The sequence below is a fragment of the Sus scrofa genome, chromosome 18 (assembly GCF_000003025.6).
Source record: "Sus scrofa isolate TJ Tabasco breed Duroc chromosome 18, Sscrofa11.1, whole genome shotgun sequence".
In the NCBI taxonomy this organism is placed as follows: Eukaryota; Metazoa; Chordata; class Mammalia; order Artiodactyla; family Suidae; genus Sus; species Sus scrofa.
Window position 1 is genome coordinate 15,160,721 of NC_010460.4, and position 26,279 is coordinate 15,186,999.

At 41.6% G+C, this 26,279-nt stretch overlaps 1 protein-coding gene and 1 non-coding gene across 2 annotated transcripts in view; both read right to left on the bottom strand.

The window, feature by feature from the left end:
* EXOC4 (exocyst complex component 4) overlaps positions 1 to 26,279 on the bottom strand; it is an 801,583-nt gene that overhangs the window by 55,569 nt on the left and 719,735 nt on the right. The window contains exons 15-17 of the mRNA XM_021078821.1: positions 22,193 to 22,334; positions 11,689 to 11,867; positions 6,262 to 6,421 (exon numbers count right to left, since the gene is read on the bottom strand). Of these exons, the coding sequence (XP_020934480.1) occupies positions 6,262 to 6,421; positions 11,689 to 11,867; positions 22,193 to 22,334 (481 nt within the window). The remainder of the gene's footprint in view (positions 1 to 6,261; positions 6,422 to 11,688; positions 11,868 to 22,192; positions 22,335 to 26,279) is intronic.
* On the bottom strand, positions 84 to 161 carry MIR4337 (microRNA 4337). The gene has a single exon (NR_038592.1). It is a non-coding gene; the product is annotated as a microRNA 4337 (primary transcript).

Here is a 26,279-nt window from a genome sequence, read left to right on the forward strand (position 1 = left end):
CTTTGGATCCTAGGTACCAAATGGTTCTGCCTTTACCACTGAGATCTTTCTGTTGTCTTCTGTGAAGCAGATGTTCCCATGTGTGGGCACTAGACAAGATATATAAGCCTTCACTGTATGTTGATTTAACCAGTGAAGGCTTATATACCCTGTCTAGTGCCCATACATAGGGCACTAGGAAGGATATACACATCAGCATACATAGAAATGGCTCCAAAGCTAACACAGAGCTGCTGAAGAGGGACTGGGGCTAGAGAGGGGTAGGGCCTTAGGAGCAGAGACTGCCCATCATTAAAAATAAAAAACCACTTGGTTAGAATCTTTCTAAGAATGATCACAACTCTGCTTCATCATAGGAAATGCAAGTTGAGAACCTATGCTGGGAAGAGCAGGGCTTTCTTAGAAACCATTCAATGAGAACAGAGAGGCTGCCACTGTGGTCTTTTATATCACATTAGAATCACTCTAATTGCATTTTTGTTTTCCCTGAATGCTTCAGATCCTACCTATGGAGTTGAGGAGTGAGAAGCTTCCCCATATATGTGTGAAGCTTGTTCCTGTACTAGGTAAGGTGCGTAGGGAAAATAAAGCAAAGCAAAAGCAAAGCATTCCATTCTCTTAGCAAGTTCACTGGTGGCCAATTCTCTGTCCTAAGCTAATTTAACCAACCAGCAGAATCTGACACAGATGAAGACCTTCCTCTTAGAACACTTTCTTCCCTTCTGGGACACACGCCTCTTCTGGTTGTTTTCCTACTTCACCGGCTGCTCCTTTTCAGGTTTCTTTGCTGGTTCTCCTGCAGTACGCCAACATCTAAACAGCAGTGGACCCAAGGACCAATTCTTGGACAGCCTTTATTTTTTCTCTACTTGTGTTCTCCTTGAGATCTCACCTCTCACTCTGTCTCATTGCTTTAAATCTCATATATATATATGGTAATGAATCCCACACTCCTATTTCCAGCCTAGACCTCTTTCCTAAACTCTTGACTTCTATGTCCAGTTGTCTCTTCTTTGTCTCTCTTCAGATGTCCAATGGACATCCCAAACTTAGTATTTCCAAACCCAAACTCTTAATAGACCCTGTGTATTTGCCCTTTAGCACCCCCACCTCAACTCAACTGCCTTTCCCATGGTCTGGCTCCTTTTCGTTTTAGGAAATGAAAACTCTTATTTTTTGAACTGCTCAGAACAAAACCTTTGGAGTCATCTGTTCACTTCCAATCTGTCAGCACATCCTGTCAGCTCTACTTTTAGAATATTTCCTAAGCTGACCACTTCTCATCCCTTCTACTGCTACCATCTTGGTTTGAATCACCTTTCTCTTTCACTTAGATTATTGCAGTAGTTTTCTAAAGGAACCTTCTGGTTTTGCCCTTGTCTGCAACCTCCTCTCCTAAGGAAAAACAGAAAATTCTCTATTTTCAACAGAGCAGCCAGAGTGATTCTTTTATAAGTCAGAATATGGCACTCGTCTGTTTCAAACCCTCTAACAGCTTCAAACCTCACTCAAAGTAAAAGCCAGTGTTATTACAACCATCTTCTAGATGGCAGCTTCTTAGATTACACCTCCGGCTTTATTTCTTACTTTTTCCCTTGTTCATTCACTTCAGCCATAGTAGACTTTCTGCTGTTCTTTAAATGCCAAACATACGCCTTCCCCTAGTTCTCTGCTCTCAGAGCGCCTTTCCTGCTCTTCTAGATTACCCACGTGGCTTGCTTCTACTCTCCCTTTCAGTCTCTCCTCATTGTTACCATCTCTTTAAGGACTTTGTGTCTCAAACATTCCAAAATTGCAGGTTACCTTCCTCATACCCTGGCACCCTCTCCCTCATGTCTCATTTTTTTACCAGAGTGTATGTATCACCATCCGACAGACTTTGTATTATACATATTTATTAGTCTGTCTGTCTTGCTCAAAATAATGGAAATTCCACAAGGGCAGGACCTAGAGAGAAGGCACACCCAATCAATATTTGTTGAACAAATGACTATAAGGAGGAGGAAGCTTTCTTTTTCTTTTCTTTCTTTCTTTTTTTTTAGGCTGCACCCACTGCAGATGGAGGTTCCCAGGTTAAGGGTTGAATCGGAGCTGTAGCGCCGGCCACAGCCACAGCCACGTGAGATCCAAGCCGCATCTGCGACCTACACCACAGCTCATGGCAACGCCAGATCCTGAACCCACTGAGCGAGGCCAGGGATCAAACCCGCGTCCTCATGGATGTGAGTCAGATTTGTTTCCACGGAGCCACGATGGGAACTCCTGAGGAAGCTTTCTCATGGGGTAGAACCTAACCCCTTCCTGAACCTCAGCTTCCATTTCCTTATTTTTTGTCAGACTCAAGAATGAGATACACGACTAGTCTAAGGAAAACCAAAAGGACCACAAAATCAAGGAGACATGAGAGAGGCAACAGGAGAGATGAAGGAGAAAAGACGGGCGACACACACAGAAGGGAGATGGAGAAGGAGATGGGAGTTCTGGGAAGGAAACGGGGATGTTTTTTCAATGACGCCTTCATGCGAACTGCCGGATCCACCCTGGGCACTTCAGTGCCCATTCAGACGTCTCCCGTCATGCACTGCCTGGACTCCTGGGTTGTTTCAATGACTCAGTTCTGGAGAAGCACCTGGCAGCTGAGGATAAGATGATGTGTGATGAAGAGCACACTCGGAAAGGCCTTCCACTTCCTAAATCGTCTGTACTGATTTTTCAGGACAAGGCCCCTTGGGAGTCTAAAAATCACCGGTTGGGTAAAAAGTGTCAAAACTCCAGCAGAGATCATTACCACAGGGGACAGGGGCTCTGCAATCCCCGTCATGTTATAAGCTATCCTGATCTCACCCAAGATTTATCCACATGAGTGATTAGAGAAAAGGCGTGTATTTAAAAAAAAAAAAAAAAAAAACAAGAGCGAGAGAGACAAAGACCACAAGTAGAAGAATCAATACAGATGGAATCAGTCCAGATCTCTCATTTCTTTATGAGAAAGAGTGTTCTTTTTTCCAGTGGCCAGGAAGGCCATGAAAATGAAACACTACAAGAGCCTTGGAACTTCTTGTTAAGTTTTCTGACACACGGCAACTAGTGATTAATTACTGTGTTAGAAGGTAACATTCCTATGGAGACTTGCTGGAAATACAGATGCTATCCATGCTTGATTAGACATTGCTTAAAGAATGCTGAGACACGCTACTGCAGTCTATTATTTCTGGCTATTTTGGTAGTGCTGTTACATTTATTTTACATAGCTTCAAATTTATTTGAATTGATGGAGCCCATTTCATAAAACCTGTCCCTACTAAAAGCAAGAATAGAAAAAAATAAGTCTATAAAGTGTGTTTATGTATATGAGTTTACATGAGAGCAAAAGAAAATGAAGCTGAGACTATGAATGGCAGGGATACAGTACTCCTCTCCTTTTTCTGGTCTTTTTAGGGCCACACCCGTGGCATATGCAAGTTCCCAGGCTAGGGGTCAAATCGGAGCTGCAGCTGCTGGCTTATGCCACAGCCACAGCAATGCCAGATCAGAGCCTCAACTGCGATCTATACCGCAGCTCATTGCAATGACAGATCCTTAACCCACTGAATGAAGCCAGGGAGCAAACCTGTGTCCTCATGGATGCTAGTTGGGTGCATTTCCACTGAGCCATGGCAGGAACTGCCCAGTATTTCTTTTTGAAACACTTCCCTCTACAAAGAAAGAATTGTAAGGGAGATGCTCTGTGTCTCATCAATCCACCTCGGCTGGTTAAAATGTTCAGTGCATTAAACATAAACTTAACTTTGTCATCATCTAAGCTCTTTACCACAAAAAGAAGTCTTCATTTGCTACGTATTCATTCATCCAATGTACAAAAGGAACACTTATTCTAGACCGTGTACTGAGGAAAAAAGAAAAAAATCTGGGCCTCTTGGAGCTTGCAAGACCAGTAAAAATGATGTGGTATCTATGCTAGCCTACCTCCCTTCAAAATCCATTCAGAGTAAAGAGTAGGGAGTCCCTGTTGTGGCTCAGCGTAATGAACCTGACTAATATCCATGAGAATATGGGTTCAATCCCTGGCCTTGCTCACCAGCTTAAGGATCCAGCATTGCCGTGAGCTGTGGTATAGGTCACATACTCAGCTCTGATCCCACATTGCTGTGGCTGTGGCATAGGCCAGCAGCTGCAGCTCCAATTCGACCCCTAACCTGAGAACCTCCATATGCCACAGGTGTGGCCCTAAAAAGCAAAAAAAAAAAAAAAAGTAAATAGTAATAATACTAGTATTTTTCCCAGGCAGTCAAATTTCAGCTAATCCACTTCCTTGGATATCATTCAAAAGTCCAACTGTGAAAGGCATGGTTTTTCCTTTGCTGGTACATGGCTCATCAATGCCAACCTCAATACTGCCCAGTCAGCATTTCACTATTCAGATGGTAGTTTTTTTTTTTTTCCCCCAGTATGTGTTCGGGCCCCACACTGTCTGCCAAAAGCTGTGTTAACTTACTTACTTCAGCTAAATAAAAAAAAAAAATCATTTAAAAAAAGGATGATTGAATTTAGGAATTATATTCCTCAGAGAATTAGTAATGCTTCTCTGTATCCCTCAGGCCTCCATGTTCTTAACGTCTGCTTGTCAATGTTATTATGAATAGACTAATTCAATAATGAGCTCATTCTCCAAAAGAGAGACCAAGTAAATGCAGCATTCGGTCACACCTGGTTTCCCTAATCTGAGCAAGTAAGGCTTTCCACCAAATTTAGCCTAAAATCGGGAATTTAATGAACACACATATGCACAAACAGGAAGAAAAAAGACAGGGAAGCAGGACAGAAACACAAAAGAACAAGGTAGCAACAGAACAGCTGGAGTGATAAATGGGAGAAGAAAGATTAAAAATGAAGATACATGGTTATATGATTTCAAAACAAAGAGCTAGCTTCTGTGTCTTAATAATCGTCAAAGTAAGAGCACATTTCGTCATCACCTTAAACATCTCAACAATTAGTTCAAATTTTCTTGGATTTCTCTTGGAGTCAAAAAATCATGTGAAAAGACAAAGAAATGCTAAATATCAGACAGGAGCATTCTGGACTATTAAAAACAAATGACTTCCCAGCCACATGAAGGAGTTCATGGCAGGATGCACCTAGGTATAACCAGCAATAAAAAGCACCAATACCGTAATCCTCTTCAAAACCAAAGATCTGCTGCTTTAAGAAAGGCAGGGAGAGTGTTCAGACCATCAAGAGAGAATACAATTAACTCTTACGTTGGAAAAAGTGTATTACAAGGAATCACTAAAATCTGAGATAAACAAACCTAGAAAAGCGAAAGGGAAAATGTTATTTAAAAAAAGAAACCTCAATTACATGAAGGAATAACCTGGAAGGAGATGAGTAACCACTCCCCCCTCTCCCCTGTCCCGAGTGAAAACAAGAAGAGAAGACGGGTTTCAACTGGTAAAGAGAGAAGAGGTGAAGAAATAGACTGATGTAAAAATACATTCACCATGTTATTAATGATGAGAGAAAATGTAAAAAATATCCAAGTGTCTACAATTAGATAAATCAGATTTACTTAGCTCATGGAACATTGGTTCAGGTGTTAAAAATAATATTTTCAAGGGATCCAAATGGATATGGGAAAAATCATGTTTTCAAAGTATATTATTGATACTGATAAACAGTTAAATGAATAAGACACCCATTAACAATTTTGTAGAGAGAAATGATATACATGCCTAGGTGTGACAACCCACCTCCACACACAGCACATGTATAAAAACCAGGAGAGACTGTATCAAATATCAAAGTCTTTAGATTAAAAGCTTATGAGTCATGTTTATAGTCTTCTTCGTGTTTTATATTATGTATTTTATGCAGTGAGCATGCATTACTTTTAAATTGAGGAAGAAAAGTTATTGAAGTTTTATAGTAAGAGAACTTAGGTTAGACAACAGGAAAAATTACCTGCTTAAGAGCTGTTAAACATCCAGTAGAACTACTGTCTCTATGACCAAAGAATATCTAATTGTTCTATTTTCCCTTTCTTTAAATGGAAGTATAATTGACATACTAGTTTCAGATGTACAACCTAATAATTCATTATCTGTATGCATTATCATCAAAATAAGTTTAATTAACATCCATTATTTGTTTCCCGTTTTTAACTCACTTTTTAAGAACTAAGAATGCATTTAAAAAAATGACGTTGTGGACAATGAGGGCTTAGCTTTGGTGTAAGGAACTGAGCCCAGTCTCCCCTCCTACCTTGCAAAATCCAGGTCTGCCTCCCGTGACATGGTGATGTTGGTCAAATTCTGCTGAAGGACAAAAATGTTCCGACACATTTTCTTGATGCCGGACTCACTGATGCGCCTGAAGTACTGGGCACCATTAATAAGGATGCAGGAGATCAGGTGTCCTAGGCCTGAGGGATCAGCACAGGGCAGTGGGGAGCAAAGAGAAGACGGATTAGTGCCATCCTGCAGAGACTGACTCAAAGGATTTCTCTCCTCCACGTCTCATAAATGGAAAACTTATCTCTGATGGTTATACCAGCTGATCTTACAATGATTTCAGAGTATGTATTCACAGCCCAAGCAGTTACAAATGGGGATACTTTTTGCTAGCAAAACAATCTGGTATATCTGTAGCTCCAGTATTGCCATACACAGCTGAAGCCACCATGCTAGGGCTTAGCGAATATGCCTGGTGGTTTTAAACTACTGATCTGCATACAACGCTTGTTTTTCTGTCTAGTTTTTGTTTCGTTTTTCTTTTTATAGCTGCACCTGTGGCATATGGAAGTTTATGGGCTAGGACTTGAATTGGAGCCGCAGCTGTGGGCCTACGTCACAGCCACGCTGGATCCAAGCCACAGCTGTGATCTCTGCCAGGTCCTTAACCCACTGAGAGAGGCCAGAGATTGAACCTGCATCCTCACGGTGACTATGTTGGGTTCTTAACCTGCTAAGCCACAAAGGGAACTCCTCTGTATAATTTTTTTAAGGTGGAGAAGAATACATGTAAATATATTCTTGGCTTCCTTTTCCTCCCACAGGACAGGCAGAGGTGTACTTTTGGCACAGAGGTGGACTGGGAACCTACATAGGTAAAAATAAATCAGTAAGAGATCAGATTATTGGTGTTAATGTTAAAACACCTCCACCCTGACAATGGAGTACATTCTCAAAGTAGTGACTAGAGAGTCTGTAATAAGAAACAAAGTGGGAGGGAAAAGCAGATCATGCATTAATTGTTGAGTGCCCATGACACACGGGCGGATTTTTCACAAGCGGCTTGTTCTCAAAGCCAAAGGACCGTCTTAAGGTCTATGAAATTTGGTAAAGGGCTGGTTAGTACATCAACAAACGAAGAGGTCCTATTCAGGTTATCCTAGGTGGTTAAGCTGCCGAATGCTGGTTCAGACAACCTGAGGCACACGTGGCTTACCTTTTCTAGAAGTTAGATTTTAACTCTAACTACTTGAAAATAAGTAAACCTCTTTTCCTTTTCTTTCTCTTATTCTTACACAGCTGGACTCCAGCAGGACGCTTCCCCCAGAATTCTACAGCTGGGTGGACTATTTGGGAAGGGTCTGTTATTTTTGTTTTGCAGTTATTGGGCAGATCAGAGCTCAGGGTGTAACTCAGGTTCAATGGTTCCTTCTGTCTTCAAAATGAGTTTTCCACCATAGCCAAGACATGGAAACAACCCAAATGTCCATCAACAGATGATTGGATTAAGAAGATGTAGTATACATACACAATGGAATACTACTCAGCCATAAAAAAGAACAAAATGGTACAATCTGCAACAACATGGATGGAACTTGAGACTCTCATACTAAGTGAACTAAGTCAGAAAGAGAAGGACAAGTACCATATGATTTCACTTATACCTGGAATCTCATATATGGCACAAATAAACCTTTCCACAGAAAAAATCATGGACATGGAGAATGGACTTGTGGTTGCCAACAGGGAGGGGGAAGGAGTGGGAGGGACTGGGAATCTGGGGTTAATAGATGCAGACTATTGCCTTTGGAATGGATAAGCAGTGAGATCCTGCTGTATAGCACTGGGAACTATGTCTGGTCACTTGTGATACAGCATGATGATGTGAGAAAAAAGAATGTATAAAGGTATGCGTGACTGGGTCATCTTGCTGTGCAGTAGAAAATTGACAGAACACTGTAAACCAGCTATAAGGAAAAAATAAAAAGTCGTTATATATTTATAAAAAAAGAAATCAGTGAAAAACAAAAAAATTTATCCTGATTAGGATAAATGTAGGGAAAAAAAGGGACAGGAGAAGGCATTCTTTCCTGCTTCAGCTCCACTCACCCCATGTTGCTTCGAGACCTGTGACAGATTCACTTTTATGTGCCACTATTTGAAAGTGAAGTAAAAATCTTTTCACGTGAAGAAAAAGAAACGCAATATGGATTGTACACTTAAAGTTAGATAATTTATTTATGTGAAAAAATCTCTGGAAGTCAAGTTTTGTGGCAATTCCCATGAGCCTGTAACTTGAGGCAGAATTTTGTTCTGCTGTGGCTTAATGTGGTCTCCACCCTAAGTGTAGGCCGTGAGGGGAAGCAGTGTTTGTAGAGAATAACAACGGATCAAAGAAATAAATGTATATAATAATTACAATAATAACACCAATTAAAAGTTGGTCTGCCTTATCTTTTCACTATACACCAGGAATTCTTAAAGTATCTGTGATAAAAATACCCCTCCTTGGGGGAGTTCCTGTCATGGCTCAGCAGAAATGAATCCAACTAGCCTCCATGAGGATGCGGGTTCGATCCCTGGCCTCACTCAGTGGGTTAAGGATCTGGTGTTGCTGTGAGCTGTGATGTAGGTTGCAGACGAGGCTTGGATCTCAAGTTGCTGCGGCTGTGGTGTAGGCCATCGGCTACGGCTCCGATTTGACCCCTAACCTGGGAACCTCCATTTGTCTTGGATGTGGCCCTGAAAAGCTAAAATACAAAACAAAACAAAAACCCTCCTTGAAAAGGGAACCCTCTTATACCGTTGGTAGGAATGTAAACTGGTGCCACACTATGGAGAAGAGTATGGAGGTTCCTCAGAAAACTGAATAGAGAACTACTATATGATGCAGCAATCCCACTCCTGGGCTTTATCCAGACAAAACTACAACTCAAAAAGATCCATGCACCCATGTGTTCATAGCAGCACTATTTACAATAGCCAAGACATGGTAGCAACTTGACCATCAACAGATGAATGGAATGAGAAGACATGGTACATATATACAATGGAATGCTATTCGGCTATAAAAAAGAATGAAATAGTGCCATTTGCAGCAACATGGATGCAACTAGAGATTCTCATACTAAGTGAAATAAATCAGAAAGAGAAAGACAAATGCCATATGCTATTACTTGTATGTGGAATCTAAAATATGGCACAAACGAACCTGTCTACAAAACTGAAACAGATGCACAGACATAGAGAACAGACTTGTGGTTGCCAAGGGGGACAGGGGAGGGAGTGGGATGGACGGGGAGTTTGGGGTTAGTAGATGCAAACTATTACATTTAGAATGTAAGCAATGAAGCCCTGCTGTACAGCACGGGGAACTATACCCAGTCACTTGGTATAGACTAGGATGGAAGATAATATAAGAAAGAGAATGTATTATGTATGTATGACTGGGTCACTTTGCTGTACAGCAGAAATTGGCACAACACTGTAAATCAACAATACGTTAATAGAAAAATATGTAAAAAAAAAAAAGTACTTCTCCCTAAAAATAGAATAAAATAAAATCTCTCTTTGTCACACACAAGAAGACTGGAGCCACTGCCACCTCCCCTACTTGGGAAACTCAACATTATGTCCTTTAAATTTAGAAAATGATATCACAGATTTTTATATAGGAAGTCTCAAATATATGATTTTTTTTTAGATAAAAATCTCTCCTATGTCTAGGAAGTTCCCATTGTGGTGCAGTGGAAATGAATCGGACTAGGAACCATAAGGTTGCAGGTTTGATCCCTGGCCTCACTCAGTGGGTTAAAGATCTGGCTCTTCCATGACCTTCGGTGTAGGTTGAAGATGTGGCTCAGTTCTCGACTTGCTGTGGCTGTGGTGTAGGCCAGCAGCTACAGCTCCAATTTGACCTCTAGCCGGGGAACCTCTATATGCCATGGATGCAGCCCTAAAATCAGCAAAAAAAAAAAAAAAAAAAAAAAAAAATTCTCTTCCATGTTAAAGGATTAGACCTGTATTTGAAGATACTGTTTCCCAGTAGGATTAGATGTTAAGAAATGTCTGGGGTAAGATGAGAGGACAGCACTGGCAATGGTGAATGTTGATACACAGGGCTTGGAAGAGCCACAGTTAAGAGCAAAAGGGAATTTTGTGCAGTAAGGGAAGTGATTCCTCAGACAGGTCCTGCAACTTCAAGTACAGAGTATTGCTGCTGCCTCCAAAGTCACAGTGCTATGGGGTTGACTAATAGCTAAGTTTTAATCACTTTTACTTTTTAGCTAAAGTCTTTCAGGGACATTCTCCCTCAGAACATATCTCTATCAATACTATATCATTCAATGGAAAAATAGTGGGGTTTTTTTTGTTTTTGGTTGTTCCAAATTTGCTGGAACAGAACCATTTCAGGAAGCAATACATGGTGATGCATTGACACTTTCTTTCCATCTCGGGCTGCCACAATTCTTTGCACTAAGTATCTTCTTAATTGTTTTAAATAACACTGGCTGAATTCTGTGAGACGTCACAGACACTTTTGGCCCCCACATCTTTGTACAAACTAACCAGAACAAGAAAAAGGGGGACATGATTTGAAGTCCTAAAAGGAGTCCTTTGGAGGAATCATCACGAAAATGATTTGGCTGGCAGCAGATTTGGTTAAATGTTGAAGGCAAATGCCTTTGGATGCTTCTGTCTTTCACATCCTTCCTGGCTTGCTTGACCCTGAAGCATGGATGTTTTTTAACACCTCCACCTGTGGGATATGGAAGTTCCCAGGTCAGGGGTCAAATTGGAGCTGCAGCTGAGATCTACACCACAGCCACGGCAACACTGGATCTGAGCCTCATCTGTGACCGATGCTGCAGCTTGCGGCAATGATGGATCCTTAACCCACTGAGTGAGGCCAGGGGTCAAACCCACATCCTCACAGAGACAGCATCAGATTCTTAACCTGCTGAGTTGTACGGAGAACTCTGGATGCAGCCTTCTTAAAACTACTGCTCATCAGAGGTTTCTGTTCTTTTTAGATAACAATTCATTCTCTAAGAGAAATTTTCCCCTTCCAGTGATAATTTTAGCCAATGAGGGGATCTGCCAGGGTTCGTTCTTTATTGTGTGTTTCTTTTTCCTTTATGAGCTCCTCTTGAGTTAATTTGTGGTCCGCTCCATATATTTACCCAACTCTCATGAGCGGCATGTCAAGGGGGCAGCCGGGCTGCCATCTGCCTTATCTTGGATTAAATCTCCTTATCAAGAAGGAGCAGATGGCAGCCATATTTCTGCCTACCTAGCCTTGCACAGAGAGCCTAGGTATCACAGCTTTAATGCAAAAAGAAAAAAAAAAAAAAAGCAACCTTTTTCTACAAGTTTTGAACTTCAGCAATAGAGGAAATCAGAGAAACCTTCACCCTTCCTTCCTCCCAAACTCCGAGGGCCAGGGCCAGGGTCTGACCTTCAAATATATACTGGAACTTGTGTTGCTGGAGGCTGGCACTCATGGCCTCTTCAATGGCGCTGATGTCTTTGTTGAGCTTGACCACCAGAGGGTCATAATCCATACTTTCCACATTGGCCACAATGGCATAGTTCCCTTCCTTCGCCAGAGGGATGAGATAGTGGAAACAGTGAACCCTGAAAAACAGAGGGATGGGGAGAGCAGTTGGTAATAATTCTTTCTGATGACAAGAATCATCTTGTCACAGAGCAGCCAAATATTTAAGACAGCAGTGGCCTGGTACATTTTCATGTATCCTGCCCTCTTTTCACCAAAATGCCATCTCAGTGATTCCATAGAAAAGATCAGTGCGCTTGAGCAAGTCAGCTTCTGTGATCCCTGCATGTTTAATCAGACACTGGGGGTGAGAAAAAAGATAAGCTCTAAAATCTTTTCAATGATGAGATCGTGTGCACCCTGTGAGAAGCATTATCTCTTTCGGAAGAATCTCTTGTAGTGAAAATGAGAGGCTGAGGACCCAAATTTTTGAAACATTGGTTCCAATTCCCATTTACTAGCTGTGCGATCTTTTTTTTTTTTTTTTTTTTTTTTTTCCAGAGTCGCACCCGTGGCATATTAAGATTCCCAGGCTAGGGGTCAAATCAGAGCTGTAGCCTATGGCCTACACCACAGCCATAGCAACACCAGATCCGAGCCATGTCTGTGACCTACACCACAGCTCATGGCAATGCCAGATCCTTAACCTGCTGAGGGAGGCCAAGGATCGAATCTACATCCTCAGGGATGCTGGACAGATTCGTTTCCATTGAGCCGTGATGGGAACTCCAGCTGTGACTTTTGACCGCTCTTTCTAGGCCTCGGTTTCCTTATCTGTGAAATGGGGATGATAACAACACACACCTCATAGGGTGCTCTGAGGAGCTACCGCTAGAAAGAGTACAGCGCAGGGCCTGGCACTATTAGGACACTTATTACTGTTACTCTATTACCTAAACAAAACACTTACTGAACACATAAATCTATCAGAAATTGTGCTAGGCCCTGGGAATGTAAGACACAACTTGTGCCATTAAAGATGGCAGCTTAATGGAGTTGACCTTGGAAAAATAACCCCAAGAGGACAGTTTCTCATTCAGAAGCACATGTACCCAGGGCACCATGGAAGTGTGCGGAGGCTGTGAGGACAGGTTCAGAACGGGAGGTGATACTAGTCATAGAGGACACAGCTAGGTGACCCTGAGGAAGGAGTGCATCCCTATGGTTGACATGCCTGAGTCAGTCTGCTCATGCACAGTTCTTAGGGTCTTTTTGGTAGGTATCACTAACTGCCAAAGAAGTATGAGATGGGGAAGGATTGGCTACACCATAACCTATGTACTAAGCTGTAATGAAAGCAAGTTTCAGGCCAAATAATTCTACCACACACAGAAGTATTTACTAACCCCCCCACCCGCCCCCCCACACAAAGAAACCCATCATTGTTGGCAGACATAGTTCAAACAGGCTGTTCTGTAAGTTCAGTGATTGTTTTAGGTGCTCTGTCTGACCTTGCCATGGGAAGTTCAATGGAAGAAGACATGGTGACAATCCAGAGTCAGGATTCTGTTCTGCTTAGAGTTGGCATCAGGTAACAAGAACTCTTCCTCAATAATTGGCCACAGCCTTGGGCATTATCCCTAACGACTCAACTATGGCCTTAACCTTAACTTACATCTTTGGTAAACAGTATGCATTTGGGTTTTATCGTGTTATTCAGTCTGACAATTTTAGTCTTTTGAGTATTTAACCCCTTTATATTTAATGTAATTATTGATAAATTTCAATTTTAATATCTTTTTTTTCTTATTCATTTTTTAATCTTTCTTTTTAAAGTCAGGTTTATTGACAAATAATTTACAAACAGTAAATTCACCTTATACACAGTTTTATGAGTTTTGACAAAGGCAACTGATTGTATAAGTATGACCATAATCAAATTATAGAGCAATGCCATCACCTCCAGAATTCCCTTGTGCCCCCTTGAAGTCAACCCCTACTTATATCCCAAGGTTCTTGCAACCACAGACCTATTTTCTATGCCCAGAATTTTGTCTCTTCCAGAATGCCATTTAAATGGAATCATACTGTATGTATTGGGAGTTTATTTCAGTCTGCCTCAAGCCTTTGAGGTTTGTCCATGTTGCTATTCATTCCTTCTTACTGCTGAGTGGCCTCGCACATGTCGATGTGCCACAACTTAACCAATCACCAGCTGACATCTGAGTGGTTTCTAGTGTGGGATGATTATGAATAAAGCCGCTTCATGTACAGATTTTGTGTAAATAAAAATTTTCATTTTCCTTGGGTTAATACCGAGAAGTCCCTTGCTGGGTCATATGGTAAATGTATGTTTAATTTCCTAAGAAACGGCCAAGCTGTTTTCAAAAGAAGCTGTGCCATTTTGCTTTCCTACCAGCAATGTACAAGAGTTTCCATTGCTCCGCATCCTTACCAGCACCTACTGTTGTCAGGTTTTAAAAAAAGGAAATTCAGCCTTACTGAGGTACAATTATAAGATATTGTAGTGATTTGACATTGTGAAATGATTCTTCCCATCTACTTAGTTAACACACCCATCACCTCACATATTTATCCTTTAAAAAAAAAATGAATCCAACATTAGAGTACCACTCTCTCAGCAAATTTCAATTATGCAATACAGTGTTATCAACTATAGTCATACCAGTTTACATTAGATTCCCCAGACTGGGAGTTCCCATTGTGGCTCAGTGGTCAACGAATTCAACTAGGAACCATGAGGGTGCGGGTTTGATCCCTGGCCTCGCTCAGTGGGTTATGGATCCAGCATTGCTGTGAGCTGTGGTGCAGGTCACAGATGTGGCTCGGATCTGGTGTTGCTGTGGCTCTCTCTGGCAGAGGCCAGCAGCAACATCTTCGATTAGACCCCTGGCCTGGGAATTTCTATATGCTGAGGGTGCAGCCCTTAAAAAAAGATGAAAGACAAAAAATAATAATAATAATAGATCCCCAGACCTTATTTATCATAAAGATTGTACCCTTTTACCAACCTCTAATTTCCCCCATCCTCTAGCTACCACTTTTATACTCTGCTTTTATGATTTTTTCTTTTAAGATTTCACATATAAGTGATACCATACAGTATTTGTTTTTCTCTGTCTAGCTTATTTCACTTATCATAATGACCTCAAGTGTTTGTTAGATTAAAAAAAATTAGTCATTCTGATAGATGTATAGTGTTTTCTCTTTTATTGGCTGCACCGGTAGCATGTGAAGTTCCTGGCCAGGGATTGAACCCTTGCCACAGCAGTAACGGCACTGGATATTTTAACTGCTAGCCTACCAGGGAACTCCCAAATGTATAGTGGTTTTAACCTGTATTTTCCTAGTGACTAGTGATCTTGGACATATTTTCACATGCTTATTTGCCATCCATATGTCTTTGTGCTCACATCATTTGCCTCATTTTTTATTGAGTTGAGGTCTACTGAGTTGTTTGTTTTCTTATTATTAATTTCTGAGAGTTGTTTATAAATGCCGGATACAAGTTACCAGACATGCATTTTGTAAATATCTTCTCCTAATCTTTGGCTTATCTTTTATGTTAACTAGGTCTTCCAAAGAATGTTTTTACATTTTGATGAAGTTCAATTTATCATTTTTTTTCTTTCATGGATGGTATTCTAGGTGCCAGCTTTAAGAAATCTTTGCCCAAACAAAGTCACAAAGATTTCTTTCTATATTTTCTTCTAGGAGTTTTACAGTTTTAGGTTTTACATTTAGATTTATGATCCATTTTAAGCTAAGTTTTGCATAGGATGTGCTGTATTCTTATAACCTATTCATGTAAGGGAATCCAAATATCTTGACTACCAATTCATTTTCATGATAGGTGATCATCTTAACAGCTGCTGGTCAAGAAATGATTAATTTTGCCAATAAAACCTCCCTTCTCACCTTCCTGTGCAAATGATCAAAATGTATAGTTTTGATCCAGGATACCAGTAACTGCACCAGGGGCATCCCCCTCCAGAATGTGACCTTTGTGAAACAGTGAAAGTTGACCAACCCTGGAGTGGTATTCGTGACCAGGGAAACTGACTGCTACTATGGTTGAAATTTAAACTAAGAAGCTCCTAGTTGAAGATCAAATCAAGCCATCAAAGCTAAAGTGTCTTCATAGTAAATTCTAACTGCAGACTATGGAAGAGCATGTACAAAGACATGAGGGTGTGAAAGGAAGACAATTCCTTTTGATACAAACAGATCACATGACAGAGGCATGAGGTGAGCCTGGGGAGATGGGATGGGGTCAAGTACATAAGCTTTGGGGGACATCTAAGAACTCTGAACCTTATCTGAGAAGTCACAGGGAGACTTAAGAGGATTTTAAGAGGTGAAATGATATACGGTTATGAGATTTGGCAAGATGATTCTGGCACAGTATAAAGGGTGGATTAATGATGGAGAATGGCAGAAGCTGAAGATGAGACCACTTAGGAAATTACTATGAATTGGTGGTGAGTTCTTATGAGCTCCTGAAGTGAGAGGCAGAGAGGGGAGATACAAACTGTTTTAAGGTACTACCCTCCTCTCCCAAAATGATTAGAGATGAAAGAGAAATTAAAATAGTCAGTGGCAAATGTCAAGTGCAGAAAAACTAGGGTTTTTTCATTTTGAATCCTGGCATGTTATTTCTGACCTTAACATGACTTTGGCATTAAGGTTTTCTGCAAATATGGCTGATTACATGGTGGGACGGTTGATTTTCAGAAAGTGCATACTCCTACAGCGACAGGCAGTTACTTAGAACCCTCCTGATGGTGAGAGAAACAGCTGATAAAGGTGACATTCTTAGCATCTTAGACTCAAATGGCAACTTAATTTTCTTCTAAAGTTCAAATAGGGGAAAAAAAACCTCAGCAGTTTTTAATGGTCTCACCATGTCTTTCATGTCTTGGGGGTGTCACATGCCTTAAGCTTCAAACTGTAAAAAGGCACTGCTTGGTGGTTAAATGTGACTTATAGTGACACAGGTAAAATGTCGAATGCTCCTTGGATGGGTCCTTCCACCCAGAACCCACTGGATTTAAGAACATTTTTTTGGTTTGAACTTTAACAATGCTAGAGAAAAAGACAGGCTGTGGATATAAACGTATTTGGGGGAATAAGACAAATTTTTGGCACTTGAAGGTGTTGTGAACTTCTTGCTAGCATCTCCCATTCATTTTTTTCCCATTCATTTCTGTGGGGGTCTGTTCTATCTGTGCTTTCTTATTACAGTGACTTCTTGGGTAAAAGTGCCAGAGACAGTGCCTAGCCAGCCATGTCTTCACTGCACCAGCTCCTGGACGACAAGGGCCTGAGTTCGAGTTTTCTTTCACAGCAGGATAGGAACAAAACAAACATTAGCTGGTTATGATGACAAGGATGATGTTGGCCCTAAAGTCTCTGTCCCTCTTCAGTACGTGGTGTAGACCACCAAGCGAAATAATCTCTAAACCAATTAATGGTCTTTAGTGAGCAAGGGGTTTTGTTGAGGGGAAGTGGCACTTACTTTATCTGGGTTTGATTTCAAGCCAGTTAATTCTCAAGAGTCACTGAAGGTTTGACTGAGCACCCATTATACAGCAGGACTGTTCCATAGCCATGAATGGTGCGCACCTGATTGCTGTCTTCTAGGCACTAATGGTTTCTTCTACAATCACCCTCTGCAGGTACCCAGGGTGCTAAGCCATCTCTATTCTAGCACTGGAATACTACTGTAAAATAATTTACTTAAGATTTTGTTTTTGGCTTTTTTAGGGCCTAAGGAAGTTCCTAGGCAAAGGTTGAGTTGGAGCTGCAGCTGCCAGCCTACACCACAGCCATAGCAACGCCAGATCCGTGCTGCATCAGCAACCTACACCACAGCTCATGGCAATGCCAGATCCTTAATCACTGAGTGAGGCCAGGGATCAAACTTGCAACCTCATAGGTGATAGTCGGCTTAGTCACTGCTGAACCACAAAGGGAACTCCAGCTTGAGATTTTTCCTATTCACTTTCTATCGTCAACTATACAAACAAACAAAAACTGTGTTACTGTGACAAGGAATGAATAAAGTGTGTCAACCTTCACTATCGGAGCCATTCCTAGAGGCTTGAAAAGGGACTAAGACAACCTGGAGCACTTTCATAAGAAAGCAATCTGAATGGTGAAACCATGTTATAGGAAGACATAAGGAAATTTAGTTTAGAAAAAATAAACACGATTAGTGTTTTCATTGAAAGTCAAGAAAAGCTAATTCTGCAGCCAGGACTCTTAAACTCAGTCTTTTTTCATTTAGCCTTAAAATGATCTTTTTTTCTTTTTTCTTTCCTGTTTTTAAACTAATGGTGTAAATACAGCAATAGGTGTTACAGTATTGAATATGACCAAGAGATACAAAAATAAAAAGGGCAGAAGAGAGGTTAAGGATTTAAAGGCTCTCCCTCAAATGCCTTGAAAACATCCCACTTGGAATTAACCGTACCATAAGCTGATAATTCTGAACGTAGAATACATCATGTACCCACACGATCAATAGTGTACATTTCCGGAGCTGTGAGAGTAATTAATGTGATGTTCCCTTGCTTTTCTGTGTAGCCCACGTAGCAAAAGTATCAGAGTGTCACTGGATGTTTTTTCTCCCCCGTCAATTGCATTTATCTATTCACAGAAAATACCTGATTTATTTCACTCTCAGCTTGTAAATAAATAGAAAACACATCTAAAAATTATCATCAAACAAATTAAAAAGCACAGAGGTAAAGTATTTCTGAATAGCAGAATGTCAGAAATAAAATCAGAAACAGTGCTGAATAAATAGATTCTAAATCTACAATGCCACTTCTCTTGCTCTAATCACACAGCGTTTCCAAGCCATAAAGAAGTATCTCGCTGGACAAGATAATGAAGAATGAAAAAAGCAAGCAGCATACAAAAGTACCATCAATACACTGTCAGTTAAGCTTTGCCTGAGCACACGTGAAAGACAGCCAAGTTCTAACCGGTGTCCAAACATACAAACCAAAATCCTATTTACATTTTTAAAACCTCAATCTAGTAAAGACTCTAAATGAAAAGACGATACTTGGACTTCCCGTTGTGGCTCAGCAGAAACAAACCTGACTGGTATCCATGAGGATCCGGGTTCCATCCCTGGCCTTGCTCACTGGGTTAAGGATCTGGCATTGCTGTGAGCTGTGGTGTAGGTCGCAGACGTGGCTCGGATCTGGTGTTGCTGGGGCTGTGGTGTAGGTTGGCAGGTGCAGCTCTGATGTGACGCCTAGCCTGGGAACTTCCATATGCTGAACATACAGCCCTTAAAAAAAAAATAGACAATAGTGTATCCACTCTAATAATGTCTCTTGGTAATACAGAAGATGGATTACTATACACGGTCTGATCCTGGGGTTTTTGATCCTGACATTTCAAAGGTACATACCCAAATGTCGATGTGACATGGCCACCTAGATGTCTAATAAGCATCTCGAACTGAACAGCTCTGAAGTGGAATTCTTGATTCTACCCCCCTGCCCCCCACCAACCTCAGTCTCTCTCACCTCACTCAATGGCCTAGGCATCCACATAGTTGCTTTGACTCCAAAACTGGTGGTCGCTCTGGAGTCCTTTCTTTCTCACTGCCGCTGCTCTTGCACCCAATCCAATCTATCAATCAATTTTATCAGCTCTACCTTGAGAATATGTCCCAAAGCCAATACTTCTCACACCTTCACCTCTGTCACTCATATCTGGTCTCAACCAGTCACTCTGTGTCCATTCATATTTTTCCCTGCATTTTTCCCCCATACAAGAGCCAGAGTGATCTTTTAAAAATGTGAATGGGGGAGTTCCTGCCATGCTCAGTGGTTAACGAATCCAACTAGGAACCATGAAGTTGAGGGTTCAATCCCTGGCCTTCTTCAGTGGGTTAAGGATCAGGAGTTGCCGTGAGCTGGGGTGTGGGTCACAGATGTGGTTCGGATCTGGCGTTGCTGTGGCTCTGGCGTAGGCTGGTGGCTGCAACTCTGATTCGAACCCTAGCTGGGGAACCTCCACATGCTGCAGGTGTAGCTCTACAAAAGACAGAAAGGCAAAAAAAGCAAAAACAAAAAACGTGAATGACTAAATGAATGGATGGCTCTCTCTCCCCTGCTTGAAACCCTTCTGTAGCTTCTGGATGTAGTTGGAATAAAACCTGAACTCTTCCCTTGGTCTGTAAGACGCTGTCATGAGTGGGGCTCCATGACCCCTTGTGATCAGGCTCCCGTCTGCCTCTTCGCACCTTTCTTGCCACTCTTCACCAAGCTAATCACACCGGATTCCTCTTTGTTACTCAAAACTGCTCAGCCTGGTTTTGTCTCAGGACCTCGTGAGCGCCGCTGCCTCTGCCTGAAACGTCTTTGCACAGATGGATCCTTCTAGTTACCTTATCACAATTTCTCTGACCACTTTATCTGAGAAGCAAAATACCAAATCCACCTTTCTAGTCCACGCCAGCCATTCTCTGCTCTGTCTAGTATGACAACACTAGCTCTATGTGGCAACTGAGGACTTGAAATGTGACTAGTTCCCATTTTGATGTGCTATAAGTGTAAAAGATGCAGGAGATTTCAAAGGCTTAGTCCAAAAGAATGCAAAATAGCTCATTAATAAATTTTATGTTGGGAGTTCCCATTGTGGCTCAGCAGTAATGAACCTGACTAGTATCCAGGAGGACGAGGATTCGATCCCTGGCCTCACTCGGGGGGTTAAGGATCTAGTGTTGTCGTGAGATGTGATCTAGGTCACAAATGCTGCTTGGATCCTGCGTTGCTGTGGCTGTGGTGTAGGCTGGCAGCTGTAGCTCTGATTCGACCCCTAGCCTGGGAACCTCCATATGCCATGGGTGTGGCCCTAAAAAGACAAGAAAAATGATAACTTGTATGTTAATTGCATGTTGAAATAATATTTTGGATATATTGGGTTAGGTAAAATATATTATTATGATTTACATGTTTCTATGTTTTCAAATGTGATTATTACAATATTTAAATTATTTATGTGGCTCACTTTATATTGCTATTTGATAGCACTGTATTGTTTTAGTTACCCCAATCTGAAATTTTCCCTTTTATTTACTCATTGGCTGTTTACCCCCAATAAGAATGTAGCTCCATAAGCACAGGGATGTGACTGCTTTTTTCACTGCTCTATCTCAATCCTGAGAACACTGCCTGGCACAAAGAGGCACTCAATAAATATTTATTGAATGAATAAATGAAAGACTGGAGATTTCCCAGTCTTTTCTTCCTACTATTTCTCCAGTGTGAGAATAGTCTACTAAAGCTAATCAGAATATTCTGCCCTTCAGAGGAAGAAACATAAGTCCAAAAATACCACCTCTTTGAAACTACTTTCTTGAATTATTATCAAACTTAATCTCTTCAATTGGGTTGTAAATTTTCCCCCCCATTTCTAGGGCTGCTCCCGAGGCATGTGGAGGTTCCCAGGCTAGGGGTCGAATTGGAGCTGTAGCTGCTGGCCTATGTAGGATCCGAGCCGCGTCTGCAACCTACACCACAGCTCACGGCAACGCTGGATCCCTAACCCACTGAGCAAGGCCACGGATTGAACCCGCAATCTCATGGTTCCTAGTCAGATTTGTTAACCACTGAGCCACAATGGGAACTTCTGGGTTGTAAATTCTTAAAGGAAGGAGTCATGGTTCTTGCATCTGCATACTCCCTGATTAGCAGAGTACCTGACCAAAAATATTGACAGCAATAAAGTCACCATAGTCAAAAAGCTACCGTATTTTGAGCACTTCCTTTATGGCAGGCATTGTACTTACTACTTGTTATTTCATTTATAAGGTCTCTAAGTTAGAAATTATTGTTTCTATTTTTTTTTTTTTCTTGTCTTTTCAGGGCTGTCCTTGTGGCCTATGGAGGTTCCCAGGCAAGGCGTCGAATCAGAGCTATAGCTGCCAGCCTACACCACAGCCCCAGCAATGTGTAGGATCCGAGCTGCATCTGTGACCTATACCACAGCTCACTGGCATTGCCAGATCCTTAACCCACTGAACAAGGCCAGGGATCGAACCCACAACCTCATGGATACTAGTTGGGTTTGTTCACCACTGAGCCACAACGGCAACGCCTATTGTTTCTAGTTTTAAGCAGAGGAAACTGAGTTAGTAAAGTTAATGAGCTGATTTCCAAAGGCCTAGCCAACTGGCATGGACATTCCAATCCAGATCATTCATGTAGAGACCACGCAAACTCCGAATCACCGGATTCACAATACGGCATGTGCTTTCACACTGTGAAAGTGACTAGGACCAAAAACACGGCCAGTATGATAAAAAGAACAACCTCAACAGTAAGAATTAAAACCTGGGGTCAGAGTCTCCGCGAGAGGTGATTTGCGACCCACGGCACATTTAAATCACAAAGTCTTACGCGTGGCTGTGTCATACCTGACTTCTAGGTGTAGGACCAGCAAGCAGCGGTCAGCCATATCCTGGAAAGATTTGGCAAGTTCACTCAGGGTCTGCATGATCTGCTCTGACACCGCAGGGAGATCCATGTTCACGTGGTTATCTTGAGCAGGAGACAGATCTGAGAGAAGGGGAGAGGAGAAAACACCAATCATTTCATTAGATGCCTACGGATATTTTTTAAAGCGCCGCATGATTTTTGCTGTTCATCATGTATCAATTGGGCTAATGCTAGTGTTGGCAGCATTAGTCATCTGAGCCGTGATAGACTGTTTCTGTACTTGATTAAACATAGAAGCCCAGCTGATTGTCTTAAATCAATTCACAGAATGGCAGAAGCAGAATCTCAGAGTTGGAAGTGAACTTAGTCATCTGGCCCAACCATGTGGGTCTATGCTTGTCTTATCTGTACATCTTCAAGTGGCTGTTGAGCTTCTGGTTGGACACCTACGCAGATGTTTGTGAAAGGAAACTCAGCGCCTTTGGAGGCAGCCTATTCCATCTCTGAAAGATGGGACCATCTCCCCCACGCTATGTCTGTTTTCATTGACTTTGAATCATTGGCCCTCATTCCGCCAACTTTACAATCACTCCTCTGTGTGGGGGTACTTGAAGTACTAAAGAATGGTCTTTTGGCTTCCTTGAAGTCTTCTCTTTTCTGGGCTAAATGTCCCCAGATTTTCAATGATTCTTCAAATAATACAATTGAGTCATTTTATAATTCTCCTAATTCGCCAATGAAAACATTCCAATTGTACTCTATCTCTCTTGAAAGGTGAGCATCAAGATCAAACATAATGAATGCTACAGAGTAGGCCAACCTGTCCCGAGAGGGTGGTCAACTCCCCTGTTCTAGATGCCACCCTTCCTGTGTGCAAGCCTAAAATTTGGGGTGGGGGGGCGCAGTGAAGCAGCCTTGGGCTGCATTTCCCTTACCATCAGCTCATAGCCCTGAAAAGGTCTTTTTGGAAAATTTGATAAACCTACCTTCTCTCTCTCTCCCATTTGATACAATATTTAATAGCACTTGGACATTCTCTTCAGGAAAATACTAAGCAGCAGAAATGTGAACTACATTTATTTACGTCTAGACTTCTGTTGTGTATCCAGTTCCCCACAATGTCTCAAAGACCACCACCAATAATTTGGGGGCATTCCTTGGTTGTCTAGGGGTTGGGATCCAGTGCTTTCATTGCTGCAGCCTGAGTTCAATCCCTTGTCTGGAAACTGAGATCCCATATTACGAAGCTGCACACCACGGCCAAAGCAACAACAGCAACAACAACAAAACCAAAGCCCGAACAAACAAACAAACACCCAATAACTTGGCATTTCATTCAAAAGTTCTTTGAGTTCTCTAGAGACTCAAAGGCTGGCTCTGAGTCCTGTCCACACTACTTACTTATAATTGTGACCAAGAGCTAATTGCTTAAATTCTGTATACCTCAGGTTATTCTGTAAAATGGAGTTAATAGCTAATAGTCCCAATGTTTTGTTGGGAACACTGAATGGTTAATGCAGATGAAACACTTAGAGGAACTTCCTTGTGGCACAGCAGGTTGAGGATCCAGTGTTGTAAATCTTTCCTGATTCTCCAGGCAGGCTCACTGGCTGTGTTTTTCACACAGTTCTATTACACTAGTTATCACATTCCACTGATACTATATGTTTATCAGGATGTATCCCTACCAGACCATTGAGTCTGTCAAGGAAGGGGTTTTATGTATAAATAGACACACACACATACACACACACACTCTTTCAGAGCCAGCAGAGTAATAGGAGGTATTATAGGAGCTCAATCAATGCTTTTCAAACAGAACAAATGATTTAATTGGCCAATATAACATGATACATGATTCACATAAAAACAGATGGACAAAGATCAGGTAAGAGAAGACTTGCCATTTACAGCTGTAACTTTTGCTGTAGTTTTGGGAGTATGTTCTAGGGTGAGAGTAGGGTTGGGGAAGCAATTTATTATAGCTGGTTTCCTGAGCTGTCTAGGAATCTTGCAGAAGTACATTTGAAAGCAATTCGGGCCAATCCCTATAGCCTAAGCACTTTTTCTATAAACTGTATTGTCTTTGGAAGTCACTTTAATTTCATGAGCAGCCCAGACCCGGGGGGGGGGTGTGTGTGTCTCTCTTTTCTATTGGCATAAAATCCCTGGCATATCAAATACACAGCATCTCTCAAGGAAAGCCATATACTAACTGTCATGGAGAAGCCATCAGCCTAGGACATTAGGACGTCTCAAGTGGTTCCACATCCTAATATTAACCAGACTGAAATCTGTTTAGGTCTTAAAATTAGTCAAAATTGGACTCATTCAGACCCAGAAGAGCATCTGTTTTCAAGGATGCAGCTGCTCCACTCTCAATGGCAACTTACTGTGACTTCTTTAATTGACTCATATGAGGACGTCCTTGTGCATCTGCAATATTACCTAAAATTGTTACAACATTAGCTTAGACGAGTATCAGCTGTCACGAAAGCGATAAATTGCAAAGGAGAAGATGGTTATCATGGCAGGCAAAGAAAGGTTAACTCCGTGAAGTCAAACTTTTTAGAAGATGGAAAAAGACAATAAAGAATGTTCTCATGCCATTTTCTCACTGGAAAACATTTTAGAAGATCCAATGTTGGAATCATCCTTATTTCCGATTCCCCTTCCTATCTGTACAGAGAAATGACAGATACCACATAATGATCTCTGCTTGAACCTGGGATAAAACTATTTAACTTTCAATCTTCAGTTTGCCCATTTAGAAAATTGTGGCAACAGGACCTTCCTAACTCCTGTGTATTTTTAGGTTTTGTAAATAATTTTGAGATCCTTTGATGTCTAATGTCTGGCAGACGTTATTAAAAAATAAAATTAGGGATACTGATTAGACCTCTGACATGAAGAACTCATGCGGCTAATGGAGTCAATGGACGTTGTGATAGGAGACCCTTCATTTAGCCTCTTATTTCTCCTTAAATATCTGTGCGATATGTTACTATCAAGGCCAGCGCTAGGGTAGGATTTGAAAGTGTCACACGGCTAGCTCTATCCTCAGCTTTTTTTTTTTTTTTTTTTGCTTTTTTTAGGACCGCACCCACAGCACATGGAGGTTCCCAGGCTAGGGGTTGAATTGGAGTTGTAGCCGCTAGCCTAACCCACAGCCATAGCAACACAGGATCTGAGCCGTATCTGCAGCCTACAGCACAGCTCAAAGCAACGCCAGATCCTTAACCCACTGAGGAAGGCCAAGGATGGAACCTGCGTCCTCATGGATGCTAGTCAGATTAACTGCTGAGCCACGAAGGGCACTCCATATCTTCAGCCTTCTTAATTTCTCTGCACCCAGTGTCTCTACTCTTACTCATTGCCTTAAACTTTTTAACACCCAGCTCCTCTTTGCTAACAGTCCTAGCTTTAGCCCCATTATCAAGTCATTTATTTAGTCACTCTTTCCCATCGTCCTAACAATTTAGAACCTCGTTTTAAGTTCTTTTCGACATAAGGATGGGGCCTTATCTAAGGAACATGTTTGGTAGGTTTGCTCCAGTTTGCCTATTTCAAAAACAATGGTTCTTCTGTCCCTAAAAGAAGGACTACCTCTTTTTAGTCCTGGTTACTCCAGAAATTCTGGTTGAAGCTAGCAAAGTCAGTTGATTTAGAAAACAAAAATGCCACCTCAGATTGTTTCTTGATCTGTAAAAGATCTATGACTGCAACGGATGGAAACATGTGACACATTATTCAGCCAAGACCCTGTATGTCCATGCAGACACGTGTGTATAACCAGCCCTGGAAAATCCGCCTGCTCTGAGACTTAACGCCCAACCAACGGATCCTTTTATATCTCACAGCTGTGTGACAAGAATGCCAACCCTTTTCACGGCTGCCTTCGAAGGCAGCTCTCTTTTGTCCACGCTTATAGGGGAGGCAAATGGAAGAGATTTTTTAAAAGCTGGGGCAGAGAAAAGTAGAAGCAATTCATTCCTGGGAAGGAAAAAGGAGTTAAGAATGGGGGAAGTGAAGGATGCAGGGCAGGTGTCTTATTTATATTTGCTT